The sequence below is a fragment of the Arachis ipaensis genome, chromosome B9 (genome assembly GCF_059453495.1).
Source record: "Arachis ipaensis isolate K30076 ecotype BB chromosome B9, ASM5945349v1, whole genome shotgun sequence".
NCBI classification, from domain to species: Eukaryota; Viridiplantae; Streptophyta; class Magnoliopsida; order Fabales; family Fabaceae; genus Arachis; species Arachis ipaensis.
The window spans coordinates 17,130,659-17,149,221 of NC_142444.1; the positions used below are offsets into that span (position 1 = coordinate 17,130,659).

Consider the following 18,563-nt stretch of genomic DNA (forward strand, 5'->3'; position numbering starts at 1 on the left):
ATTGAACCGATATAGGCCCAAAAAATAAATTATTAATATGGGCCACTAGTAGAATAGACTATAAAACTTTACAATAATTTTTTTATATGTTTATACGTTAAAGATTTTTTGTACTGAAAAGTTACAAGTATTAATCACATTGAACATGTAATAAGAGATTTTTATAATAGATTCACACTAGTTTTATATATAGCTTGTTATCAACATTTATTAAAAAAACTTACTCTTTAGTTGTCTTATGTTTTTTGCGTATTATTTGGGGCTATGATAGATGTACTAATCCTAAATGGGCATATGGTGCTTTGGCAAAGTAATGCATGTTTTTTCAAATTTTGTAGTTCTTGTAATTTCTACCATATTGATTTTTATTAATTTAAGGGTGATTAGTTTTTGTAATTTTTGTTATTTTTAAATTTTAGAATTTTTACTCATTTTTTAACCTGTAGTAATTGGTTGATGAAATCATTAATAATTTTTTTTAACAAGCTATTGTGGATGGCATGATTCAATTCTTTGGATATTAAACGGATGACATTAATATCAAATTCAAGATTGAGGAAGCTAGAAATGTGAATCAAGCTAAGCAAGTGCAACATCCTCGCATATATAATTGCCACTATAGCTAGTTTAAGCTCAATATCCAAGTTTTTTCAAAACATAGAAAACTAAAAAAAAAATTATATGGCTAATGCGATAATTAAAATTAAACTCTTGCTTGCAGAAAACATCAGCATGTCTCTTACAATGCTGAAAAATTACTCATTAATTATTATACTTATCATTTTAACATTGTAAAAACAATACTACACTGTTAAAAACTCTATAGTTAGTTTGAAAAAAGAGAACCTCAAAATATAACTAAAGACATAATCATGTCAAGTAGTGCCAATGACAACTACATTTATACTAAGCTTTTCACATGAGATCCAACAACTTAGTGTGAGGTAGTTTGATGTCTCTAGGTTCACATACAGGTTTGGTATCCTTGCAAGAGAGAGTATCTTCGACAATTGAGTCTTTTACCTTAGGATTCTAACTCTACATGAGAAAATCAAATTATCACTTACAATGGAACAATCAACTACCTACAATGAAAATCACAAGCATGTATAGTAGACTAATTGGTCATATCAACAAAACAATAAGAAATATAAATCACATCATCTCACAAAGAAATAAATCTCCGATCTAAAAAAAAATAACTAAAACTAATTGGAGTAAAAAATGCAAAAATATGAAAGAATTGCTCCTATACATATGTGTGTAAACTGTAAATGTCATAAATATAAGAGTAACATCTCCGCTAGATACCTAATAATGATTAATTTTAAAAAAGGTAGATTATACTTTGTAGTATACTCAATAAACAAAATTTTGGAGTCAAGATTCTAAAGATTACATGAAGTTGAATAAAAGGTACTTGATCATGCAAGAGAAAATAAGTGAATCTATAATAAAATAATTACTTGAAAGTTGAACATAATGATCTACCCAAGTGGCAAGACAATGTTAGATACAAGAATCAAGAACAATTTTTAATTCATCTTAATGAATGAATATTAAAGAGAGTTAAAAAAGAAATTAAAAAACCTTGCTAGTCGTTATCTCTGCTGTAAATCATGTTAGAGTGAGGTATAAGTCACATTTGGCAATTTTTATAATCTAATTTCATCAATTTGTATCAAATACAAGAATAATTAATAACAAAATACTCAAATTAGCTACTCTCCTAGGAATTAGAATTAAATATTCTCTCTTAAAGTACATAACTTTTAAAATGTAGAAATTCTTAAATTATTTACCTACAAAGTAGAACAATATTTTGTTCAATTTCGCAAGTCCAGAGCGATCACTTCAATTGTACGGCTATAATAGCAAGCACCCTCCTAATAGTATTAGGACTTGCTTCAGATATGAGAAGAAATGGATCTTCGTCTTTGAGCATAGACCAGGCACGGACCCAAGCATCATGATGGGGGCACTTGCCCCCACTCTGATTTGATAATTTTAAATAAAAAATTATATATATATAACTAAGTCCAATTATTAAAAGTCCTAAACCCATTTTATCTTTCTATTATTTTGACTATTAGTTAACCTAATTAAATTTAGTCTTCTTCTATTTTCAAATCTCAGCCGTCACTCATTTATTCTCTTAAAACCTTTTCTTAATTTCATATTTTCAATCTTATTTTTCTATTCTTTATCTAGTGGTCATCTTCGCTTCATCAAAAAGTAAATTTTAAATTCTCTATTTTGTTTTATATAGCTCTCGATGACTCTATGTATCTTTCAATTTCATTGTTTCTCTTTTTGATATTTTCAATTGCAAATTTTAATTCAAATAATTATAATTTAGGTATTAATCTATTTTTTATTCTCTTCATAAATTTATATATTTTATTTTATTCTCAATTTAGTGATTCTTATTATTTATTTGTTTATCTTTCGTTCTATTCTATTATATGTAATTATGTTGCATATAAATTTTTAAAGTAAATTGATCAATTTACTAATTTAAAATATATATTTTTTATTTTTAGAAATAATAATGAAAAAATATTTCAAAAGAAAGCTACCACTAGAATCTGAAGTCACTCTATTAGTCTTTTCTTCTAATAAAAAGAAGTTCTTAGAATTGAAGCGAAAAAAGTTAGCGACTAATGTAATTTTTGGTTTTTTTTTTGTATTCGAATAATGAATATGCATTTTTATATTTTTAAATTTAAATTAATATATCTTTTGATAGTAATGTGTATTATTTTTGTCCCCCAATATAAATTTTCTGGGTCCGTCACTAGCATAGACGGTAGTGAGACAAGGTGAGACCACCCAATAGTGACGGCGAGATATAGCAAGACACTATAAAGAGTAGAGTATCAGCGACAGCCCACAGGAAAGAACAGATAACGAGCAAGAACGCAGGGGTGAAGTGCAGAAATAAAAAACAGCGCAAAGCAAGGAGCATAGAACCAGCGACTGCGGAGGGAGAAGGAGAGAGGACGTGCGATGGTGATTGAAAGAGAAGAAATTCTAGCAGAATTCTGGTCTCTTTTCTTTAAAATTCTGATTTAAAAGGATAGAAAAAAATGTCTAAAAAAAAATAGAGAGACAAATATCTAATTATTAATTTTCTTAAAAATAAAAAAGAGTTCTTTTTATAAATATTTTTATAGTAGTTAATGATACTTCTACATAAAGATAGGACTAACAAATCTATAGTCTAAAAATAAAAATTTGATAAAAAATATTAATTAATGTTAATAAAAGTAGGATTTCACTAGAAAACTAACTTAAGGTATAATCAATTAATTGAAAAATATGCTAGTTACATAAAAAAAATAAAACAACTCTCCACTATTTTTACTTTTTGAAATTTAAAATTAGAAACAAAGAAAAATTACTTGAATTGGCTTATGCTATAATTAATTTTTTAGAGCATACATCAACTTAATTAACTCTTCTTTATTTTTAATTTTAAAAAATAGAAATAATAAAAAAATATTTTTTATATAACTAATATATTTTTTAACCAATTAACTATAAGTCACTGTACTCCAAATTACTCCAAATTAGTTTCTAACAGAATCCTCAAAAATAATTCAAAATGACCATCGGCGGAACAATATATATAATTCTTCCAGCGATTTATATAATCATACAATAGCGTATAGATTATTTTTTTCGTCCTTTGCGTGTATAAATTCAAAGTAGACGAGTTACCCACTTGAATGTCGCGACAAAAAGAAAAGTTCATTAATATCATGATTTACGGATTGTTAAGGTTTTGAGGGACCCATGTTTAAAATGGTTGAAGTGCTGAACCTTAAGTTGTTTACTTTAATCATGATCGTATTGTCATAGAGTATTTAACCATTTTGATTTTCAAAAAAATTCGAATCAAACACTTTAGTTTCTAATTAAAATTAATTATTTGATTGGTTCTTAATAATTAATTTCGTTAGTCACTTAGGTTTTTGACTCTATCAACTCTAATGAAAGACAAAATGATTCCTGATAACTCAAATGGGAAACAAAATAATTCCTGACAATTTTAATAGGAGACAAAATGATCTCTGACCCCTTTATTCGAAAACGACACTGTTCTTTTCAAATTTTCATCATATCTCGTATAATCCTAACATTCATACGCTCCTTTTTCACCTTTACAGTCTTCTTTTCCATCTTTTCCTTCCTTCTCTTCAGCTCCAAGATCAAGTCATGGTATAACTGCTACGCGTGTTGTATCTACCTCAACATGTTATGAACCACACACTTCCTAAATCTCTGTAACTGATACACCCACCTCCTCCGCACTTCACCCACTAGAAGCATCCACCTCCACGTCCTCGATAGCAATATCACCTCCAACCCCGACAACGTCCACCACATCCTCAAGACCAAGTTCCACAACTACCCAAAGGGCATGCCTTTCTCCACTCTCTGGCAAATAATATAGATTTTTGGACATTAGGACGTCATGAGAAGATTCTCCTTCGACATCATATGCAAATTCTCATTTAGAATGGACCTCGAGTGCTTTATTCCTTCTTTTCCGAAGTCCAAGTTGGCATACAGCTTCGACCTCACATCCAAGTTATCAGTACAACGAGCAATGTCACCGTTGCCGTTCATATAAAAACTGAAGCAATTATTGAACATTGGATCGGAGAAGAAGTTGAAGGAAGCGATCAGAGCGGTAGAAAATGTGGTCATGAAGATGATAGGGCTGAGGAGGAAGGAGATGGCGATGACAATGACGGGTCTTAATAAATCAGACTTGCTGTCTAGATTCATGGGATCTATTGAAGACGACAAATATTTGAGAGACATAGTCAATAGTTTCCTAAGTATGAATTGGTTGAGAACAAGTTGAGGATTTTTCTTCTTGTGAACATGGTGCGTAAAATTAGAACTTGCACAACTTAACCGGTAAGTGCACCGGGTCATCCAAGTAATACCTTAAGTGAGTGAAGGTCGACCCTATGAGGATTGTCGGACTGAGCAAGCAATGGTTATCTTGTTGGACTTAGTCAGCCAAACAGTAAAGGTTGTTTGTTGGTGTAAAACGCATAAAGCAATAAACAAGAGAAATAAAGAAAGCAATAAATAGTTCGGTGCAAAAATAATGTGAGACAACAGTTAAAGTCTTGAAGATGTTTATTTTTCTGGATTAAAATGTCTTACCAACTATCTTAACAATGACTGATTCATTCTATGGCAAACCATAAGTGATTAAACCATAATCTCTTAGTGATTTAATCTTCTCTAATCCTCATCAAACGCCACTCTCATGGTCACTCAATTCAGATCAAAAGGTAAAGTTTAGAAACCCAGTTTAACGCCACAAAAACCCTAATTACCCAAAGCTAATAGGATTATATGTCATATATCCCAATTAGTTCAAGTAATTAGCAATTTAGGAGGAGTATTTTCAAGCTGTAGTTCAGGCGAGATAACTCTCTCGAGAATCACAAGAACTCATGTAGAAAAGGGTCATACTCTCGTTCCACACAGTTCTTAAGATTAAGAACGAAAACAACACCTTAGAATTGAATCAAACATAAATTAAAATAAAAGAATAATAATCTTAATCTATAGAAATAAACAAAGCTCCTAACCTTAACCAGGAGGTTTAGTTGCTCATAACTTACAGAGAAAACAGGGTTCTGCAAAGTGCGGAAGGAAGAAGATCCTTGGTACCCTCTAAAGGGTTAATCTTTTCCTTTAAATACTAACCTAAATAATAAATGCTAGACCTAGAAAGATATTGTTTGTAAATAGAAATTACAAAAAGAAAATAAAATAAAACTAAGAAGTACTAAATCCACTTGGAGGCCCAGAGAGGTGTGAAACGGGCTGCTGCTGGCGTTCAACTTCAGGAATGGGTGTTGAACGCCAAGGGGGGAAACGTGCATCTCTGGTCTGTGCCCCCTGCTGGCGTCAAATGCCAGGTGGGCGTTCAGCGCCCAGGGAGGATGTTGCCAGCATTTTCCTTTCTTGCTTCAGGCTTCTCCAAACTGCTCTGAATTTTACCTAAAATCATAACAACACAAGAAAAACTCAAAGTAGCATCCAAAAATGATTTTTGCACTAAAATCAAGTAAAAGTAAGTAAAATCTAACTAAAAACACTGTAAAAATAACTAGAAAAAGGGTATAAGATGCTCACACATCACAACACCAAACTTAAACTGTTACTTGTCCTTAAGCAACCAAAAACAATATAGGACCAAGGAAGAGAAAACACACAAGATTAGAGTTGTCATTCAAGCTCACGTCTAATTACTGAATGGAGCTAATGACACTCTATTTCTGAATAGCTTTGGTATCTCACTATCCTTTGAAGCTTAGAAATACTGATGTCCTTGAGAACTAGAACTGATGGTATTATTCATTCTTTTCTTTAGGCTCTAGTTGATTCTTGAACACAACTTTTCTTTTCGTTGGTGCTTTGCACTTTTGAGCCTAGTCGTGACTTTAAGTGTTATGTTTTCAAACTCAACTTAAAACATAAACACCATAAGCACTTAGCTGGGGGAACCTTTTGGGTTTGAATTTTTATTTTTACTTCTCCCAGACAATGGTGCTCAGAGCCTTAGGCATACTTTGTAATAGCAATGGGTCACGACTTTAAGTGTTCAGTCTCTAGGGTTACTTAACACTTTCACACCAAAAGCATATGGTTAGGAAAAATCAATCTTTTGAGCTTTAGATCAGTTTTGACCCTCCTAACCATTGATGCTCAAAGTCTTGGACATTTTTTTTTCTTTTCAATTCTTTTTGCTGTTTCTTTTGCTTCGAGAATCAATATTTTTCTTATTTCAGAGAATTCATAATATTTCTTTAAGTTTTTGTTCCTCAAGAACCAATATACTCAACTCCATATCCAATAGGCACAGATAATTCATACATTCAGAAATAGAGATAAGGCCACCATATCAAAGCAACTAGAATAACTCATAATATAACTCAAGATCTTATGTATTTTACTACTTCTTTTTCAATAGATTTTTATTTTTAAGCTTGATGCGTAATACATAAGACATCTTGAAAGATTTTTAGAAATAAACTACTAAACTAGAAAGTAAAAGAATCCTAAGAGTGATCATGCAAACTCAGATAAGAAAATAGGTAATACAATTAAATACTAGAAAAACAGAGATAAAATAAAGATAGGGAAAGTGAAACTAGACCACTTCAGTGATGGTGGCTACTGCTCCCTCCGAAGAATCCCCTAGAGCATTGAAGCTCCTCGATGTCACGCCCCTGCCTCCTTTGCTCCTCCATCATCTGATGGAGGAGTGCAAACTGATCCTGATGCTCCAGTCTCAGTTGATCAGCTGATGATGTCAACTCCCCTAAAGATGTGGTCAACTGATCCCAGTAGCCACAGGGAGGGAAGTACATCCCCTGAAGCATCTCCAGAAGATCCTACGGAGGCGGTGGAACTGGCTCCTGCTATGGTCCTTGCACGGGCTCCCTAGCGTGATCCATACCCTTCTTTGTGATCGGCCACTCCTCCTCGATCAGGGTATCTCCCTCTATGTGAGCTCCAGCTGCTGTGCATAAGCAGTAAATGAGATGAGGGAATGTCAGCCTCGCAGTGGTGGATGGCTTGTCAGCTACTCTGTAGAACTCTTGAGGGATCACCTCATATACCTCCACCTCATTGCTGAGCATAATGCAGTGAATCATCCCTGCTCACTCGACTGTAACCTTATAGTGGTTACTCGTAGGGATGATAAAACATTGGATAAACTCCAACCATCCTCTAGCTATTGGCCTAAGGTCAAGCCTACCTAGCTGGTAAGGCTGACCTTGAGCATTCCTCCTCCACTGAGCTCCAGGTACGCAGATGTCAGCAAGGACTTAATCCAACTACTGGTCAGTATTGACCCTGCGAATGTATGAGTGTGGGTCCTCTCGTGGCTCTGGAAACTGTAACGTCACCCTCACACTCTCAAGGCTGAAATCCATGATATGTTCTCTAACCATGGTGTGCCAATTCCTCGGCTCTGGGTTCACGCTTCTATCATGCTTGCTCGTCACCCAGGCGTTGGCGCAGAACTCTCGCACCATCAACACTCCAACCTCTGTTACAGGGTTGGCCAGAACTTCCCAACCCCGTCTTAGAATCTGATATAGGATCTCCGGGTACTCATCATCCTTCAGCTTGAAGGGGACCTCGAGAGTCACCTTCTTCTTCCTCACCACATCATAAAAATGGTCTTGATGGGTCTTGGAGAGGAATCGTGTGAAATCTCATGGCTCGTAAGTGGGAGCTTTCTCCTTTCTTTTCCTTGAAAATTCTCCGGTTTTGGGTGCCATGGAGGTAAGAATGAGGAAGCAAAAAGTGGAGTGCCCAACACAAAACTTAAAAGCTTTGCTCATCCCCGAGAAAATAGAAATATAAAATAAGAAAAGGAAAATAAAATAAAAGAAGGAGATAAAGGAGATGGGATATTATCTTCGGCCTTTGGGGTGAAGAAAGGGGTAAGATAAAGAAAGGGAATGTGTATGGGGAAGAATAAGTAAAAGGGGAAGAGTAGTGTGAGGTGTGGTTAAAGTGGATGAAGATAGCGGTATTTATAGGTAGGGGTGGGTGGGTTTCGGTTATGGTGGTGGGAGTGGGGGAAAATTGAATTTGAATGTGGGTTGTTGGAAAGAGAGATGGATGGGATTGATGAGAGGGGATTGGATAGAGTGAAAGGTGAGTTGAGAGAATCAAGGAAAGTGATAGGTGATGGGATGGATGAATGTGGATGGAAAAGTGGGTTAGAGAGGAGAGAGAATGGATAAGATTGTGTGGTGAAATGGTTGGTGGTTGGGGTTTCTCAATTGGCCAAAAAACTTTAAAATTCAAAATCAACATGCTGCCTCCCCCTGAGCACTGAATGCTGAGCTGGCGTTTGGCACCACCAGGGGGATCTCCCTTTTTTTTTTTGCTAGCGTTTAAACTCCCTAGAGGGACCAAAAATTGGTCTTGAGCTTCTCCCTTTTAGACGTTAAACGTCCACTGCCTTTTCTCCCCCCTGGGCGCTAGACACCGGGCTGGCGTTTGGCGTCACCAGGGGGCCTTCTTCAGGGTGTGCTATTTTTCCGTCTACACGTCCTTGTTTCTGTTCTAAGTGTTATATATGATCACAAATGTTATAAAAATGAGAAAAACTATGAACTCAATATAAAATAAATTAATATGAAATCAAACTCAAATAAACTAAAGTAGAATAAAAGAAAGTAAAAGTAAACTATAGGATACGTATGGTTGGGTTGCCTCCCAACAAGCACTTCTTTACCGTCATTAGCTTGACGAACAGCTCCTTTACGGAGGGTTATAGGGGCTTAGATCTTCACCCCTTATTGTGAACTTCCTCCTTGTGCTCTCATGAATTAGTTCAACATGCTCCAGAGATAGGATTCTGTTCACCATGTGTGGTATGACTGGACTTTTTGTAAAGACTACTCTCATGCCAGGTGAGAAGTCTCCAGTAGGAATCTTCTTGTTCCTAGCCTTTGGGTACTTTCTTTTAGGGCCTCCTCTTTCAATAGTGGGTGGTAAAATCCCAACACCAAACTTAGGTTTGATGTCAGGGGACTCTGTATGGCTTTTGCCACTGAATGAGAAGGCTTGAGCACTGAGCTCTGCGTGCTAGTACCATCTTTGTCAGAGAGAGGTTGAGGTTTAAAAATTTTGAACAGCAAATAGTCTTCATGCGTCCTCAAGCATAACTCTCCTCTCTCTACATCAATCAAGGCTCTCTCAGTAGCTAGTGACCTTCCTAGGATGATGGAGTCATCCTTTTCTTCTCTAGTATCAAGTATCACGCAGTCTACTGGGAGGTAAAGGTCTCCAACCTTTACTAGGACGTTCTCCACCATTCCATATGCCCTATTCAGCGACTTGTCTACCATCTCCAGTGAGATCCTTGTGGGCTACGCCTCTTGGATCCCCAGCTTCTTCATTACAGAGAGAGGCATTAGATTTATGCTTGATCCAAGGTAGCATAGTGCCTTCTCAAATGTGATGGTCCCTATAGTGCAGGGAATCAAGAAGCTTCCGGGATATGTCAATTTCTAAGGTAGCTTCTTTTGCACTAGTGCACTGCACTCCTTGGTCAGCACCACAGTTTCATCTTTCCTCAGGACTTTCTTCTCAGAGAATACACTTTTCGGACAGGCCATATAGGGAGGCTTCTTCTCTAACACATCGGCAAAAGGAATATTGATCTGTAATTTCTTAAAGACTGCCAAGAATTGAGCAAGTTGCTCGTCCTTGGTCTCCTCTTGCATGTTCAGAGGGTGTTGTACTCCTGGCTCGTTTATCACTACTAGGGTGTGTACTAGTGCTCTGCCAGTCTCCTTTTGAGCCTTTTTCTCTTTCAATTCCTCAGCAACATCCTCCTCTTTAGGCACGGCCTTCTTGCCCATAGTGAGGGCTTTGCACTCTTCTCTTGGATTTACCTTTGTGTTGCTTGGAAAAGTGTTGGGAGGTCTCTCAGGTATCCTACTGCTCAACTGACCCACTTGTATTTCCAAGTTCCGAATTGAAGACTGAGTCTCTTGCATAAAGCTGTGAGTGATCTTGGAAAGATTAGAGACTATTGTGGCTAAGTCAAAGAGGCTATATTTGGACGTCTCCATCTGCTGATGAGAGGCTTGGAACTGTCTGTTGTTGAACCTATTCTGATTGGTTCCACCCTGGTTGTTGTTGAAGCCCTGTTGAGGCCTTTATTGCTCCCTCCACCCAAAGTTAGGATGATTCCTCCATCCCTGATTAAAAGTATTTGCATAGGGATCATTATTGGAATTTTTAGAGAAAATTTTCATGTAATTTACTTCCTCCATGGTGGGTAAGCAATGTCATAGCCGTCCCCTTGAGTATGGCTTTTAGTCATGCCATAGGATGCATCTTGAGTGTTGACAGCTGAAACCTGTATCCTAGTCAAGTGCTGAGAGATCATGCTTATCTACTGGGACATAAGTTTGTTCTAAGCCAAGATGGAATCCAGTGTATTCATCTCTATAACTCCTCTCTTTTGATTAGTCCCAGTTCACAGGATTCCTCTCACAAGTGTACATGTACTGGTTGTTGGCAACCATCTCGATAAGCTCATCTGCCTCTTTAGGCGTCTTCTTCATGTGTAGAGAACCACCTGCAAAGTGATCTAATGACATCTTGACCATCTTAGAGAGGCCATCATAAAAAATCTACAGCCTGGTCCAGTCTGAAATCATGTTTGAGGGGGCATCTTCTGATCATCTGCTTGTATCTCTCCCATGCCTCATAGAGGGACTCTCTCTCTTTCTGTCTGAAGGCCTGGACATCCACTCTGAGCTTACTTAGCTTCTAGGGTGGAAAGAACTTGGTCAAAAATCCAGTGACTACCTTGTCCCATGAGTCCAGGCTCTCTTTGTACTGATAATCAAGCCACTGCTTTGCTTTGTCCCTTATAGCAAAAGGGAAGAGCATGAGCTTTTAGACCTTAGGGTTCACTCCATTCGTCTTGACCATGTCATAGATTTACAGGAAATCAGATATGAACTTATTGGGGTCCTCCTGCGGGAGTCCATGATACTGAAAGTTCTGTTGCACTAGAGTGACCGATTGAGGCTTAAACTTGAAGTTATTGACACCAATGGCAGGTATAGATATACTGTGCCCATAGAAGTTAGGCGTGGGTGTAGTGTATGAGCCAAGCACCTTCCTTGCTTGCTCTTCAACGTTTGGATTCCCTCCATTAGTTGCCATAGTGGCAAACCATAAGTGATTAAACCTTAATCTCTTAGTGATTTAATCTCCTCCAATCCTCATCAAACGCCACTCTCGTGGTCACTCAATTCAGATCAGAGGGTGAAGTTTAAAAAGCTAGTTTAATGCCACAAAAATCCTAATTACCCAACACTAACAGGATTATATGTCACATATCCCGGTTAGTTCATGTAATTAACAATTTAGGAGGAGTGTTTTAAAGCTGTAGTTCAGGCGAGATAACTCTCTCGAGAATCACAAGAACTCATGTAGAAAATGGTCATACTCTCGTTCCACCTAGTTCATAAGATTACTAACGAAAACAATACCTTAGAATTGAATCAAATATAAATTAAAATAGAAGAATAATAACTTAATCTATAGAAATAAACAGAGCTCCTAACCTTAACCAGGAGGTTTAGTTGCTCATAAATTACAGAAAAAATAGGATTCTTCAAAGTGCTGGCGTTCAGCTTCAGGAATGGGTATTGAATGCCAAGTGGGGAAATGTGCGTCTCTGGTCTGTGCCCCCTGCTAGCGCCAAATGCCAGGTGGAAGTTCAGCGCCCAGGTAGGGTGCTGCCAGCATTTTTCTTTCTTGCTTCAGGCTTCTCCAAACTGCTCCGAATTTCACTTAAAATCATAACAACACAAGAAAAACTCAAAGTAGCATCCAAAGGTGATTTTTGTACTAAAATCATGTAAAAGTAAATAAAATCTAACTGAAATCACTATAAAAATAACTAGAAAAATGGTATAAGATGCTCATGCATCAGAACATTGAAATTGCAGAACGTGCATTGCATAGCTTGAAGTTATAGTGTTAAATTTTTAGTGTCATTGCAGCCTCCTAATCGGTCTTCTTCGTCGTTACTGCCTCCAGCAGAATCGTCACTGCCACCGGTACAATCGTTGTTGCCTCCAACAGCCACTTCGTCACTCATCGTTGCTGCCTCCCGAAGCCTCGTCGTCGCTACATCAATAAGTCCCTTTCTCTGACTAGTTTCAATTGAGTTTTTTTTTCTTCAATATTTGGGGTTTAGGGTTTATTCAATATTTTAAATTATTTGAAAATGTTAATTTTTTGAGTTTGTATCTTTATTTCTGTAATTATTGTTGAATTTTTATTTGGGAATTCAAGATTTATTCGATTGCTAATTTTTTGTATTTAAAATTGTTAATTTTTTTAGTTTTATTTCTGTTTATACAATTGTTGTTGAATTTTTATTTGAAAATTTAGAATGTATTCAATTATTAATGTTTTGTGTTTGAAATTGTTAATATTCTATGATTGAAATTTTTAATTTGTAAAATTTGCAGATATTTACAGATATTTAGTTCTCCGACAGATACAAAATTTCTGTTACCCGTAGCGGAAGGCGGATTATAGTGACGACCCTGCCCCATGGCCATCTCTAACAGTGGTATTGTATTTCATCACCCTTATCAATTTATAATTATAAAGATGACTAGCAAAATAGTAAAACTACATCCACTAGCTTAGTTGGTGAGACATGTGTTTCTCATGTAATTACAATTCTGTCCAACATATCCATTGATATTCACAACCTCTGCCCTTTTTGTATCTTTCTTTTAACCCATTTGAAGCTGAAAAGGTAAGGAAACTACCTATTTCTCGAACTCTCTCCTGTAATATTTTGAACTGTTGCAAAGTCCCTTTTTGTCTGCTGGATCGAATGCAGAGGTGGTTTCAGCAATCCCAAATCACTGTTTCGAGTTCAAATGCTGCTTTGTGATTGGTTTCGTGGTATAAACATGGGATTTTTGAGTAATTATCTCCCAGATAATTGTTCTAATCTTTGGTTAATAGGATTACGAGAAGAAGTTCCAGCAATTTTGAGCGGGGATCTTTAAAAAATTTTCAAATTTTAATTCTTTTGGTAAGATTGGATAATAAGGTGTAAATAATGATTTCCTTTTGGCATGCATGCATGGTTTTCAAAATGAGCTCAAGGTTATAAATGGAGCATGTCGTTTATGCAATGACCTCACCATTTCAAAATAGTCTGTATCTTCTACTCACATAAGCGGTTTAGAATGAAACAGAGGCTTCTAGGTTTTTAAATCCCAAATGTCATTAAGGCAACCAAGGAGTATCTTGAATCAAATTGTTGATCGTGTTGCAAGTATCAATCCAACAAAGTTAGCTTGGAATTTAGTGTTGGTGTTGTTCATTTATACGAGTTATGCAGCCAATCCAATCCTGCCGATGTTTATAGCTTAGAGATGGTGCTGCAAGATGAATAGGTATTTTATTTCTGTGCTGATTGTAATTTCTTGGCGTTGTGGTTATAAAGTTGGTTAGAATTTGTTGTCTTATTAGTAATTTTCCCTATTTTTAGGGTGACTAGATACATTGTTCAATCCCAAAAGCAAATATTGCGGTATTCAAGACCTTGATACGTGAGAATGGAATATACTCGATGAAAAATTTCATTGTTCAAGGAAATAACAAACTGGTGAAGACAACAGGGCACAAATATAAACTGAGTTTTGACATGAAGACATGTGTTTCACGTCTTCCCAGTGATACATTTATTTTAAATCCTTTTAGTTTCGTTCCATTCCCTGAAATTGAGGCAATGGTTGGAATGAATCGCAATCACCTGTTAGGTAATTTTATATCATTTGTTGTGTTCGGTCCATTTGTTTCTGTTGGTTTCATAATTTGGTTTTAATTGTGGTTTCCTTTTTTTTTGGTCATTTTACAGACTTCATCGGTCAGGTGTGGTGGGTAAGGAAGATGCTCAAGCTATGGTTACGAAATTTGGCTAGCAGAGTAAATGCATTGCACTTTACCTAGAGGATTAGAGTTAGTTTCTTTATGTTATTAATGGGTTTGTTTATATATAATGTCCTTAACCAAAATTCCTTTATCATTGTGAATAATCCTCATGTCATTGTTTATGCAGAATAGGATGAAGTGCACCCTCTTTGGTGAATCTATTGATAAAGTTATTAGTTTCATGGGTAAACCTGAAAATGAGCCAGTCATCTTGGTGGCACAGTTGTTTAAGCCACATTTCTACTTGAAGAAAGTCAGTGTTCAAAACAGTCTTTATGCTTCTCGAGTTTTTTCAATCCGGATATTGCTAATGTTGTATCATTTAAGAATAGGTAACTATAGAATGTATTAGAACTGTTATTTATTGTTGTGAAGATTTATAATTAAAGGATATGCATGCTGATGTATTATTCGGTTTAGCTTAATGAAACAGTGTGAGAGAGCGTCATAGCCTATTAGTCACATTGATATGCAACCTCAATACTTTGTTAGTCATGAGCTTTCAGCCGGGGCATTTCTGGTAAAGACAATTGAGGATATTCTTAACATGATAACTGTGTGATTTTTTATTCCTGTCAGTCTATATTAGTAAAATGATTTATATCATTTTCTTTACATATTTTTATTTACATGTTGTAGGAAACATTGTGTTGGGTTGTTGGAACAATTGTCTCCATTGAGGTTGGTGCTACAGATTGGTTTTATGCTTCGTGTAAGACTTGCCCAAGAAAAGTTAAGGAGAACAAAGATCGATATTTTGCGAGTACTGTGGAATTGATTTATAGGTTGACATTATTGCTTTGTAGGTATTGGCTTAATGTTGTCATCACTGATGGAACTGGATGTGTTAATCTTATAATATGGAATCAGGAAGCCAAATTAATTATGGGAAAGCCTGCAGGTGACATGAGAGACCTGAGTATAAGACAACATTTTTCATTCTTTTCTTTCATATAAGATTATGCTATGCAGTTTATAAGTATTTTGTGTCTTACATATTAGCTTGATTCCTTGAATTAGCAGAAATCTGAAAGCACTAATTCCTACCCAAAAGCTTTTGACTCACTGCTTGAGAGGAAGTACCTTTTTAAAACATCCATTGGAAAGAAAAATATTAGTACTCTTGACCAGGTATATAATGTAATTAAGATAAGTGATGATGACTCACTTATTGGAATGTATAGCTCCGAAGCTTCCTCTGCAGAAATTGAGGTCTGTTTTCGAACATTGTAAAAAATTTAGGTTCTTATAGATAAGTTTGTTCATTTTTCATTTGTTTCGTATGTTGTGGCTTAGGGTGCGGATCCAAATGTTTCAAATTTGTTGGCTATAAGTGGACAAACTGATAATGACTCGGACGGAATTGGTGTAGCAGTTATTTCTTTATCAAAGGTCAGTAATAAATTCTTATAATTTTCTTATACAAAAACTTAGTTAACAATCCATTAAAAATCTTGAATTTGAGAAATTCGTTTAATTGTGTAGGACTCTGTAATGGAAAGCAATTTTGATATAGGGTTGGAAACTCCTGCCAAGCCTACGGATGTTGAATTTGTTTCACATTCAGCAATAATGGTCGGGATGGATAGTCCAGATGTGCAAGGTTCCAGCAACAAGACCACAAGATGCGGAGCTGGGAAAAGAAAGATTGAGTGAAGATTTATTATAGTTATTGTTATTTTTAGTTTTAGATGTAGTTGGTCGTATGCTGAAGTCCAGAGAAATATGTCTTTTGCTAATGTTTCAAATTTATATGTCTTAGTGCTGTTTATTTAGGTATGAAGTAATGCGGTTGACCATCTATGCTTCGGTACCAATTGGTATTCTTAAGTGTAACCCTTTATGGTTAAACTCTATGTGTGGAATATATTGCTTTTACTTTATTTTAGTTAAATTAGTAATAGTATTAAGTTATAGACAAATTAACCCAATGCCAAACAAATATAGTGAATTATCTACAGATTAAGTCAAAATATAGTGACTAATAGAGCAATTATTCTCTTGATTCAAAGTACTATTCGCTCTAATTTCATAGAGATTTAGTCAATTATCTATAAATATTTGATAATTTCTTCGTTCCTGCCATTATAAATTAGAAAAATTTTCAAGTGTACCGGTGTTTTAGTTATTTTTAACTGTTGATCTTAATTATAAAAAATATATATAATATATATAATTAAGATCAACGGTTAAAAATCACTGATACACCGGTATGACGGTACACTTGAAAATCTTCCTATAAATTATGGCACCAACAATTACAAGATTTAAGCTAATTTTACAAAAAGGATGTAACAGACAAAATACACTTATCAAGAAATATATATACAAACAAAATGTAAGTAAGTATTAAATTTATTTTATAACTATTTTATTATGGAATAAGAATTCTTTATTATACGTGTATAAATTATATTTTAAAAGGAGATGGTTTCTGAAATTAGTGACCATTTATAGTTGATAATGTAGTCGGTAATCTTAATTATATTATTATTATATATGTCTGTGAGATCAAATTATTTTCTTGCATTTAAAAATTAAATTTCAGTCGTATGGAACAACATTTAATGAAGGAGTTTGTAAATGAAATTATATTCAGAAATGATTGATTCTTGACAGTCTTAAATATTAAATGATATAAGCTTCGAGAGAAAACTCATTATCAGTATATTGGTAAACAAAATTGTCCTTTCTATTTGTTTGTTTTCCACTAAATTTTAAATTCAGGTTTGTTACAATGAACACCAATAAATTAAGCCTACTCATCAAAAGAAGTGCATCAACTTTTAGAGATACATTATTTCACAAGAAGTTAAGTGATTGAATTTTCAATCAGAAGACATTTATTTAGGGAACCAACCATGCTGCTTTTTAGTCAATTATGTCTAATCACGTTTACGCATAACTTGAGTTAATTGCTTTGTTGATAAAAGTGACATGAGCCTTTTTAAGAGCGTTAAAAACTCTTTTTATTTAATTCTGTCAAATCACGTTAGGGGAAAGAAGCAATGCATAATAGTTTAACCATTCCATAATACTACGTTCATATATCTGCTGGGTTATGTTAATATACAATTTTGTCAACAATATCAATTTTGTCCATATGTAGTGTGTAACCATGGAGAACCAGTTTAGTGTTTAAGGCAAACAAATAAATTGCCTTTTTCAGACTAAATAAAGTTAAATACTCTTTTTTTACCGGATCCCAACTGAGGAAAAATATATTATTTAATCCAGTGTTTGTCGTTTAGGATATGGAGCACTTTTAGCCCATTAAACTTTCACTTTAAAGAACTTATTGTAATTTCTGCACTATCCAAACCACAATTTACCATTCAAATGTCTAACTCACCGGCCAGGAGTTGCTACCCCTTATACTAGATGAGATCATTTATGAAATCTTTAGTAGAACCAATAGTAAAACAGTCGGTCGATGCAGAACAACATCTACGTATTGGAGGAGAGCTTTGTCGACATGAGAATTCATCTTAAAGCACTCAAACCATTCGAATAAAAAAGGTGGTTCCATCTTGGCACACCTAACTGTGAAGGGTTTTAGGTCAAGTGTTAGCTGGGTTATTCAATTTGATGCAGAAACTGGCAAAGGAGAAGCTATTAGAATTCCATTTTGGCAAGCAAATAGAGGTCAGTTTCATGTCATTGGATGCCAAAATGGTAATATAGCAATCAGGTACTCATGCAAAGGTAAGCCAACTAATATAATTGTGCTAAATCCACAGATGGGAACCTTTTGTCGGATCCTTGATCCTATGAAACATCATTGTAGTATCTGTGGAGTTTCTTATGCATTCACTTATCTTCCAAACTCTTTCGATTATGTTTTGGTTAGTATATTTAAGCAAAAAATTTTGGATACAAACTCTTGGTTTAGTTTATATTTATCAGTCACTCGTCGGGGGGATAGACACTGTATATGCCTACCATACGTCCGAGGTCTTGATCTAAGGTATGTTGTGTCAAACGGCATCATTTGTTGGTTGAACTGG

At 35.3% G+C, this 18,563-nt stretch overlaps 1 protein-coding gene, 1 non-coding gene and 1 pseudogene across 3 annotated transcripts in view; all 3 read left to right on the forward strand.

Moving 5' to 3' along the window:
- Positions 1-3,658: 3,658 nt before the first annotated feature.
- LOC107615098 (UDP-glucosyl transferase 73CC6 pseudogene) overlaps positions 3,659-18,563 on the forward strand; it is a 70,245-nt pseudogene continuing 55,340 nt past the window's right edge. The window contains exon 1 of the transcript XR_015899581.1: positions 3,659-3,695. The product of XR_015899581.1 is annotated as a UDP-glucosyl transferase 73CC6 pseudogene (transcript). The remainder of the gene's footprint in view (positions 3,696-18,563) is intronic.
- On the forward strand, positions 11,231-11,340 carry LOC148543881 (small nucleolar RNA R71). The gene has a single exon (XR_015901146.1). It is a non-coding gene; the product is annotated as a small nucleolar RNA R71 (small nucleolar RNA).
- LOC148543882 (uncharacterized) lies at positions 14,195-15,563 on the forward strand. Its single transcript, XM_088498756.1, has 6 exons — positions 14,195-14,384; positions 14,483-14,496; positions 14,684-14,809; positions 15,196-15,254; positions 15,363-15,457; positions 15,559-15,563. The coding sequence occupies exons 1-6, from the start codon at positions 14,195-14,197 to the stop codon at positions 15,561-15,563; spliced, it is 489 nt and encodes a 162-aa protein (XP_088354882.1).